The sequence below is a fragment of the Malus domestica genome, chromosome 13 (genome assembly GCF_042453785.1).
Source record: "Malus domestica chromosome 13, GDT2T_hap1".
NCBI lineage: Eukaryota > Viridiplantae > Streptophyta > Magnoliopsida > Rosales > Rosaceae > Malus > Malus domestica.
Genome location: NC_091673.1, coordinates 40,902,373 through 40,912,806, shown reverse-complemented (window position 1 = coordinate 40,912,806; position 10,434 = coordinate 40,902,373). Strand labels below are relative to the sequence as shown.

The 10,434-nt window shown below is 43.1% G+C and overlaps 2 protein-coding genes across 2 annotated transcripts; both read right to left on the bottom strand.

The window, feature by feature from the left end:
* Window positions 1–1,612: 1,612 nt before the first annotated feature.
* LOC139190990 (uncharacterized) lies at window positions 1,613–2,327 on the bottom strand. The gene is made up of 2 exons (XM_070811485.1): window positions 2,001–2,327; window positions 1,613–1,891 (listed from the first exon to the last, which is right to left on the bottom strand). Exons 1-2 carry the CDS (start codon window positions 2,325–2,327, stop codon window positions 1,613–1,615), a joined length of 606 nt encoding a protein of 201 aa, XP_070667586.1.
* Window positions 2,328–2,399: 72 nt separating this feature from the next.
* Window positions 2,400–3,737, bottom strand: LOC139190989 (uncharacterized). The gene has a single exon (XM_070811484.1). The coding sequence runs from the start codon at window positions 3,735–3,737 to the stop codon at window positions 2,400–2,402; it is 1,338 nt and encodes a 445-aa protein (XP_070667585.1).
* Window positions 3,738–10,434: the final 6,697 nt, after the last annotated feature.

The following is a 10,434-nucleotide window of genomic DNA, read 5'->3' as shown; positions in this document are numbered from 1 at the left end:
CTAGGTATTGTGCCATCCTTGGGTGTTTTGCCGTGTATTCCCCATTAGCCTGGCTGGTGATTAGTTGGGAATCAGAATGAATTGCGAGTTTCTTCACCGCCAAGTCTTTTGCCATTCGGAGGCCTGCTAGTAAAGCCTCGTACTCTGCTTCGTTATTGGATGCTTTGAAACCTAGAGTGATCGCATGCTCGAGCATTGAGCCATCTGGAGTAACAAGAACTACACCTGCTCCCGAGCCTTTATAGTTGGATGCACCGTCGACATGCAAGTTCCAGAAATCTTTATTGGATGGAGTAAGTGTGGCTAAGGTACTCTCGGCTGCTTCTGGGGCGTCGTTGGGCCGCACTGTTGCGTTGCCTAGGCTAGGTGTGAATTCTACCACGAAGTCTGCCAAGGCTTGGGCCTTTATCGCTGTGTGAGGTCAAAAAACTAAACCATATTGGCCAAGTTCCAATGCCCATTTCATCACTCGTTGAGAAGCGTCCGGACCATGTAATATTGATCGTAAGGGATATTGAGTCATAACAATGACCGTATGAGCTTGAAAGTATGGTCTAAGCTTCCGAGCCGCAACAACTAACGCCAAAATTAATTTTTCGATCTTCGGATATCTTGTTTCCGCATCGAGAAGAACTTTAGAAGTGTAGAATACCAGCAGTTGGGCCCCTAGCTCTTCTCGTATGAGAGCAGAGCTCATTGCTACCTCGGAAACTGCCAAATAAATGTACAAATCCTCCGCTGCTTCCGGCTTGGATAGTAAGGGAGGTGATGTGAGATAATTCTTCAAGTCTTGGAAAGCTTTTTCGCATTCTTCATCCCATTCGTCTTTTTGTGCCCTCTTGATAGCTTTGAAAAAGGGTTTGCATCGATCGGTGGATCGTGAGAGGAAGCGATTGAGGGCGGCTGCTCGTCCGGTCAAGCTTTGGATCTCCTTCAAGGTAGTTGGAGATTTCATCTCTATGATTGCTTGGATTTTCTTGGGATGTGCTTCAATTCCTCGTTGGGTTACTAAGTACCCTAGGAATCGGCCTGAAGATACTCCAAACGTGCACTTGGTGGGGTTGAGCTTCATCTTGTACCTTCTAAGGATATTGAAAGTTTCTGCTAAATTACGAATGTGATCTGATCGCTGCTTGCCCTTTACCATGATATCGTCGACATAGACCTCCATGGTTACCCTAATTTGCTTTTTGAACATCATATTTACTAGCCTTTGGTAAGTGGCTCCCGCGTTCTTGAGGCCAAAGGGCATGACCTTGTAGCAGTAAGTGCGTCGCTCTATCACGAACGCAGTTTTCTCCTTGTCGGGCTCATGCATGGCTATCTGGTTGTAGCCGGAGTACGCGTCTAAGAAACTAAGCAACTGGTTTCCAGAAGTTGAATCTACTAATAGATCAATCCGGGGGACAGGATAATGGTCTTTTGGGCATGCTTTGTTGAGGTCGGTGTAGTCTACGCAAACCCTCCATTTGCCCTTCTCTTTCTTCATGACTAGTACGACATTAGCAAGCCATGCCGAGTGTGCTACCTCTTCTATGAAACCGGCCTCCAATAGTTTGTCGATTTCTGCCTCGATGATCGCTACTCGTTCGGGAGCGAAATGTCTTCTTTTTTAAATTACCGGTTTGGCAGTTGGATCGACGTGCAGCTTGTGGCAGGCCACCTTGGGGTCAATACCGGGCATGTCGGATGGTGACCATGCGAAGATATCTCGATTTTTCCTAAGGAAAATTGTGAGTTCTTCCTTCTCGTCTGGGCTTAGTCGTGAGCCAATTTTAGCCGTCTTTTCCGGCTGCTGGGGATCAAGAATGATGTCTTCGGCGTCCTCTTCGGGTTTCCATCCTATCTTGTCTGCTTGGGCGCCATCTTCTCGATCCACCTGCTGTAATTGCTATTTGGCAATTTCTTTGCCTTTTTTTGACTTCGGTAACCTCTACGGGGGTAAAGGTCTTCTTCTTTGTTTCTTTCAACATTTGCACAGTGCATCGTCGGGATGAAACCTGGTCAGACTTGATCTCTCCGACTCCTCCTCCCGGGATGCGGAATCGGATTTTTTGATACTTGACGGAAGTGACAGCATCCAGCTTGATCAACGAAGGTCTCCCAAGAATCCCATTGTAGGGAGACGGGTCACTTACAATCGTGAATGTTTGCTTTGAGACGACTGGCGGTGTTTTTACGTCAAGTGTGATATGGTCAATGGCAGTTGAGGTGTGTCCGTTGAATCCAGTAAGTACCTCTGCCCGACGTATGATTGTACTTTCCAGGCCCATCTTCTGAATGACTGAAAGTTGAAGTAGGTTGACCACACTTCCATTGTCAACCATCATCCTGTCGACTATAGCATGGGCTAGTTGGACAGATACTATTAATGCATCGTCGTGTGGGAAGTCGACTCCTTACGCATCCTGCTCCGTGAAGCCAATGATAGGTCCAGGTTGGGTATCGACTGCTTGAACTTGTGAGATTAGTAAAGCCTGCTGGATCTTCCTCTTTTTGGAATTATTAGTGGCCCCCGAGTGCTCGGATTCAACGAAAATGCCATTGATTCGAATCATCTTAGTTGGTGGCTCCTCATCTCCGTCTGCATTCTTTTTTGGCTGCTCAGTTGGCTTGTCCAAATATCTATCGACTTTGCCTTCTTTCACGAGTTTCTCTAGGTAGTTCTTCCAAGTGTAGCAGTCGTTGGTTGTGTGACTAGGACCTCGGTGGAATGCGCAATACTTGGTGTGGTCCAACTTGGAAGTATCTCCTTTTGACTGTTTCGGCAACTTGAACCATGGTTCATTCTTGATGTCACGAAGGATTTGATGAATCGGAATTAAGAACTTAGAATAGTTATTGGTCATCGGGCCTTCTTTGGTCGTGGGTTGGTCCCTGCGCTTGAACTCCTGCCTGCCCTTGTTAGGTTGTTTTTCATCCTTCTTTTGAGCAGCTGCCAACTCTTTTCGAGGCTGTTCGGGAGCCTTTTCTGCTTGTCGAGCCTCGTCCCAAAGCGCATGCTTTTCTGCCAGAGCAAAGGAATCTGCTAGAGTTAGGTCTTCTTTCATGATCATTTCTCCAAACAGTGGGTAGTCTGTTGGTAGTCCTTTTTGGAAGGCTGCACTTGCTATCGAGTTGTCACATCCAACGATCTTCGCCTTCTCTGCTTTGAATCTCTTCACGTAATCGCGAAGCGACTCTTTTGAGTTTTTCTTTACGTTGAACAGGTGATCAGACTTCTTCTTGATTGATCGATAAGATGAGTATTCTTTGGTGAAAACCAAGGAAAGATCATCAAAATTCTGGATAGATCGTGCCGGCAAGGTATGAAACCAATCTTGTGCCTCGCCTTGTAAAGTAGTGGCGAATATTTTGCACATAAGGGCGTCATTATTCCGATAAAGGACCATCGCATTTCGGTAATGCTTCAAGTGTCTTTCGGGATCCCCGTCTTCTTTGAAAGATGTGAAGTGCGGCATGCTAAACTTGGGCGGAGGCTCTGCCTGCTCGATCTCATCCGCGAAAGGTGACCTGCTTATGTTGGTCATATCTCGCCTTAGTGCCTCATCAATCATTTCGTTGCGCCGAAAATCACGCATCTGTTCATTGAAAAGCCTTTCTACCTCTTCTTGGATTTGCTTTTGTTGGGGTAGCGGAGCCTTTGGTTGCCCTTGGTCTTTTTCTACCGGTCTAGGCTGCTCTTCTTTTCGCTCGGCTCGTCTACGCTGTGGCTGCAATGGATGAGATAGATTCATAGCAGGCGAGGGATTTCTTTGCAGGCTACCGGTTGAACTAGAGCCGGATTGAATGATTGTTTCCTTCCGTTTGTCAGGCTGTCTGCTCCGATGTGATGTGGAGAATACTCATTGTGAGCCTAATCGCGAATGAATGCTCTGCCTGGAAGGCTACCCATGTTGATTATCAAAGCGTGGCCCCAACCGTGAATGTATACTTGCCCGTGGGCCTAACCGAGAATGCACGCTCCTCCGCGTGCTAAGATGAGAGTATACGCTATTTCGGGGGCCCAATCGAGAGTGTGCACTGTCTAAATGCTCAACTTGTGATGGGTTAAATGGCTGCTTTCCAGAACGCTGCTTAAAAGGCTCATTGTCTACCTTTGTTCTACTTCGGGAAACTTCATCGTGGGCGCGTTGCATCTCAGTGCGTTGTAAAAGTTGATTCACCAAGGTAGTTTGTTGTGCAAGGGCGCTCGTCAATTCTATGACTTGTCGGGACAAGTTTTGTTCGCCATTCGGATTGGAAGAACTTGGATGGAATGCACCTCCTTGAACAATAAAAGGGTGGTTGACTCCAAGTGCGAGATTTGAGTTGGGGAATGTCAAATCTGCAGAGAAATGTGGTGAAAACGCCTCAGCCTCGATGATTGGTCCGGATGGTTGAAATTGTCTCGGGCCGATTTGGGCAGCTTGGGAAACCATGAGAACATGCTGGGCTGCGGGGGCATGCTAGATCACTGGTGATCGGATCATATTTATATATATTTTTACTTCAAATTCACTCGTCTTTTCTTAGTTAGTTCCTTATATTTTCGAGCTATTTACGTTATTTTTGTGTTTATAGGATTTGTTATGCAAAGAAAATAAAAATAGCACAAATGAGTTTTAAATAATGTATTAATGTGACTCTTTCTATTTTCTTTTTGGTATTTAACTTTATATTGCTGATAGTTTATGGATTGTTACAATTTCTGTTGTGGTTGTTTATGTAATTAAAAGCTGTTTGAAATGGTTTTGCTGTAATTTGCTGGAAGAATGGTGTGTTTAATTCTATTATTATATGTAATATGTTAAAGTGGGAAGCTTTTGGGGCGGCTCAGAAAAGGAAATAAACAAAAAGAATGAGTGCAGCGTGAGGTGGAGAGCAAAAGAGAAGCTGCATTTGCAGCTAGTGGAGTGAATAAACAAAAAGAATCTGAGTGCAGCGTGGTTGGTGGAGGTGAGCAGCTCCTTGGCAGCATGTGAAGGGGGAGCCTCGGAACCAGGAGAATAAAAACGTGCAGCTTGATGCAGTGATGGGGGGAGCACAGAAAAGAAAAAGGCAGCGCAAGCTGCAGAGCTCAAAAGAAAAGAAGCCAGAAGGCTGCCCTTTGGCAGCGAGGCCAGAGGAGAGAAACCAAAGGGGAAAGCTGCCATTTGGCAGCTTGAGCGTGAGGGTGATACGAGACTGGCGCAGAAACAGCGAGAGAGAGAGAAGAGGCGCTGCCTTTGGCAGTTTTGAACAGGGAAAACAGAAATAAAAATAAGATAGAAGAAGGGGAGGGCAGTGAGCCACGGGAGGAAAAAGGGCAGGTCAGAAAAATAATAGGGAAGGCTGCCCTTGCAGCTGGGAAAACGTGGAAGAGTCCAGGGGAGTGTGACAGTCAGGATGGGCAGCTCAGTGGAAACGCAGACAGAGATCTTTTTCTCTTTCGGTTTAATCTCTCTAAACTTCTATTTTATTTCTATTTTTAATAATGTGTAAATAAACTTATTTTGGCTAGAGGTTAATTCAAAGCCATGAATAAATTTGTAATATGAATTGATTACCTTCAGTTGTGATTTCTGAGTTGTGATTTAATTTGCTTAACTGCTTGATAGATAACTTATTTTTGTATGTCGATTAAGGATGCATACTTAATTTACATGCATGAATTTGATGCTAGAATATAAGTGAATTTCACCTAATCGTTATGAACTTATATTCACAAGTAGTAAAGGTTGCTAGTCACAATCACGTTAAGTAAATTCTTGGCATAAGTTTCATGCAAATCATAGTAACGAGTGCCTCGTCAATGCTTATGTTTTTCATAGAACTTAATGATTCTTGCTTGTATCTCTATTATGCAATTCATGTAGGGAACTTGTAGGGAATGTTTTGGGTTGTCGTATGCAATCATCCAACCCAATAACTTGTGGAAAATTTTGAGGGTTAAAAAAGTGCTGTTCACGGTTAATCTAGAGTATTGAAATTCACAATTTATTGAAAGAACAACTGAAAAATCAATTTAGGTTGCATATGTGTCATGTGTGGAGAAGAACCCTCTAGCTAGTCCGTCATCTATCCTTTTACCTTAATTTTATGTTTTTGTCAATTCTGTAATTTAATTAAGTTTAATTTACTTTTCATCAAAACCAAACACCCATCCATTATTAAATTATATTATTTAGTTAGTTTTCTTTATTGTTAGTCTTTTAATTTAATTTCCGTCCATTTCAGTTCCTAGTGTTTAATTTAATTGTTTTCATTATTTTGAGTCATTTTAAGTGTGTTTCGAGTTATTAGAGTTTTTAGCCTAATTTTGTGTCTTTGAGTCTTGTTTAATATTTTTAAATTAATTTAGAATAGATTAGCAATCCCTCCTAATCCCCGGCCTAGAACGATACCCTACTTACATCTATACTACAATTGTCAAAAAGAGGGTTTAATTTGTGTGTCAAGTAAATTCACGAACCAACTGGGGCAGGCTGGATCGTTGGAGCAGGGTGGGCTACAAGAGCAGGCTGGATCACGGGAGCAGGCTGCTCAATGCGCGATGCATGTGAATGCGAGGCTTGGGCTTGGGTCCACGTAAACTTGGATGGCACGGCTCGGGCCGTGGTGAAGGCTCCATGGACCTCGCCTCGAGTGGCTACCGAAGTAGCCACCGTGGTGGTTCCCATGGTGGCTGTGGTGAAGGCCCCATGGACCTCGCCACGAGCGGCTACCGAAGTAGCCACCGCGGTGGTTCCCATGGTGGCTGTGGTGAAGGCACCATGGACCTCGCCGGGGGTGGATACCGAGGTAGCCACCACGGTGGTTCCCATGGTGGAAGCTCGTGGTGATGATGCCGCTCCCCTTATTGTCGCATTTTGCTTCACGGATCTCCGCAATTCCCTTTCTTGAATATTAGAATTTTTACTTGCGAAATTTTCTAAATTTCCAGCCATTATATTTTTCTTATACGTTTTATCAAAGAACCTTTGCAAGTAAAAAATTCTAATAATAAGAACGTATGAAAAATATTCAAATGGACTAGAAAATAAAGAAAAAAAAAAAACCTTTTTGTGCGAGAGTCTTCTACGAGTATGGATTTCAACTCTCAATGAAAGCACCAATTTGTGGATGCAAATTTTCTCCTTCTCAATCTTGGACGATTTTGCACCTACAAAACAACTAGCACCTTAGGTTAAGGCCAAAAGCCTCACGCACCCACGATGAATGGAGGGGGCTTTGGCCGAAGAACCTCCGATGCCAAAGTTAGAATTTTTAGAGAGAAATAGTGTTTAGAGTATTTGAGATTTTTTGCAAGAGGTTTGGAATGAGTGTTTGGTAAAAATGGGTGACTATTTATAGGACTAAGTTGGTCCACTTTTTCAAGATAGTGGCCGGCCCCTTTGTGTGTTTTTTGGTGAATTTTTTGTGGTTTAATTAGTCACTTTATTGGCTAATAAAATATGATAGAAATAAATGGGAAGTTACCAAATTGAATGACTAGCTTTATTTGGGTAATAAAGTGGAGGAAATCAGAAAAGGTAGGGAAAAGAAGGGAGGGAATGTGGGCCGCTACAAGGTGGGAGTTTTAGGTTTTATTTTAGGTTTAATTAGCCAATTAATTGGCTAATTAAATATGAAAGGAAATGTTTTAGTACTTTATGGTATTGATTGGCTAATAAAAGGGAAGAAATGATGGAAAAGGTAGAAAAAAGGTGATGGATTAGGTTTTGAATGGGATAGCCGGCCCTATACTATTTTTTAGGTTTGAGTGGATGTTTCAAATTGATAATTAAGGGATGATTTTAGGAGATATGGGAAGAATATATTATTTAGATAATTAATTAACTAAATAATATATTAGGGAAATTAAGTTTTGGAAATAATTACCTAAAATAAGATAATTTGGAATTGGTTACCTCTTCTGGAGCATTTTTGAATTGGTTGAGGATGATTACCCACTACTTGCGCGTAGGAATCCCGGTATGCCTCAAGAGTATTTTTGTCCTCTTTCGTTCAAAAGTCCACGTGTCGCCTAGTGAATATTTTTGGCTCCACAAATTGTACTTCGTAAAATCTAACACACTTGAATCAAGATGACATCAAGATGACGCCGGTTACTCAGGGCTCCGCAGGAGGTCAAGTTCCAGGTCAGTTTTATAATTTTATCCGCTGTTCGAATCCCTTGATAAAAGAAGATGTCACTTATATATCGACTATAGTAATGCTAATCCTAATCCTCCTCTTTTCAACATATGCAAAAGACACACCAGTGCGTGCATGTATTGCTCATTACAAGCAAAGTCATACACACAATCATACTAAAGGTAGGTGGAATGCCAGAGTTACAACATCAAAGTGTTCTACTTGAGAAAAAAATAGAAAAATTCCGACAGAGATCTACAAAATGCTCAGAGTGTAAGTATGGTCTCTCGGAGTACTTATTTCTTTAGACTAACAGAATAAAGGACAGTAAGAACAAAACTAATTTCTTCTGACACGAACCTAGGTTGCGGCCAAAAAGAGCTTTATCTGAAAGGTAGAAGTCACAATACTGATCAAAACAGCTTGATTTCACACTCATAATTCCAACACATTATTGAGGGATAAAGAAAATTTATTCAATTTGAACAAGATAATTACATAAAAATTTCGAGTTGGGAATCCATAGTCCTTATTGACTTGATTTCAAGCTCAACAGATCAGTCAATAATCATATCTAATTGAACAAAGTACAAATCGGAGTGCATTAAACAATTTTCTAACCTTTATATTTCTCACTACACTGCAGACATTCATACATACAGAGCAGAGAGCAGTTTCTTCAAGGTAAAGCATTATCCATCGACAATGAATTGATCATCTTGATTTTCTCCTTCAACCCTAGCATCGTCATGAACCAAACTATTCACATGGTGCAAGTTCTGCATCATTTGTGGTAAATAATGGTTACTAGCATTTGTATGATCAGACAATCCAGCTGGATGAGCAGTCCACTGGGAGACAATCCCAAGTAACTGGCTCATAAGGTTTTGTTGCTCATGAAGAATACGAGTCTGCATCTGGCCCATCTCTGCCCGGTGGTGACCCAACATTTCGTCAATCCTCGTCTTCCTTTCTGTTCTCCTCCTATTCATCCTCTCCTCCCATTCCCTCTCATGAATCAACTCTTCCTCTTTCCTTCTTATTTCTCTTTGTTCACTCTCCTTCTCCAATTCGTCCCATTCTAAAATCCTCTGCTTCTTTAACTTCTCTCTTGTCTTCCCCTTCATCTCCTTTTTATTTGCCCATTCCTCCCATTTCCATTCTCGTTCTTGCTCACACTCCATTCTAAAATTCTCACTCCTCTGTCTGTCCCGTTCTCTCGCTGCCTCGCGATGCTCAAATTGTGCCTCCATTTCCTTCAACTTGCCCAGTTGGTTACATAGAAAGGCCCATGCCTTCTTCTTTCCCAACCCCGTCGACACCTCCCTCTTCTTCTTCTTCCTCTTCTTTAAATTATGACCACTTTGCTCCACTCCTTCGCACACAAACTTGTCATCTCCATTCTGCCTCAACCGATCATTACTATTAAAATTCTCCTCTCCCTCCTCCCTGTCGTACTCAAATCCCAAACCCATCACTCCATTCTCAACCCCATCAATCCCCGCCCCAAAATCCCCATCCGAATGCCCCAATTGCCCAAACTCCAGAAGCCCCATTCCCCTTCCACTCCCCACAAACCCCCCACCATTCTCACCATCCCCATTCACAGACACCATCAAATCATTACCCCTATTACTCACAATCTCCACATCCCCAAAAACGTCTTTATACCTCAAAAAATTTGACCAATGAGCGAGGCCCTCCATCCAATCAAACTCCTCCTCACTACACTCCCCACTCCCACCACGACTACCACCACCACCACCACCACCACCCCCCGAATTACACTCGGGTTGCTGTTTCTTAATCTTCTGTTTCACAAGCATATACTGGTGCCTCATGTTCTGGACCTTGGTGGAAACATCCTTCCAAGACCACTGCCAACGATACGCGATCGAGTCTCGAAGATGGTGCACAGAATTCACATAGCAGGCAATGGGTTTAAACTTTTTCTCTCTAGTTTTCATCTTAGCAAGGGTCCCATGAGCGATCATCTCTCCGTATCTGTCGATCAGAGTTCTCTCCTCGGACTCTGTCCACTTCTTTCTTCTCGAGGACATCATTTTTGTGCCCACTAACCAATCTTGACTGTGCAAAAACAACCTCAAATATCCCAGAGGCTAATGACAAACACCTAAAATCTGACAGACCCAGATCGAGAAAACATGAGAAACGAGCAGCAAAGTAGAGAGAATGGAGTGAGTGCTTACCCTTGAGATGGAGATTGAGAACCTGTGGTGGGAATTTTCTCGGGAAAATTGGTAGAGAAAGTGAGGGGAGGTTGTGGGAGTGTGATCGGTGGGGTTTAGTGTAGTTTTCTGAATCTTTTGACTCGGG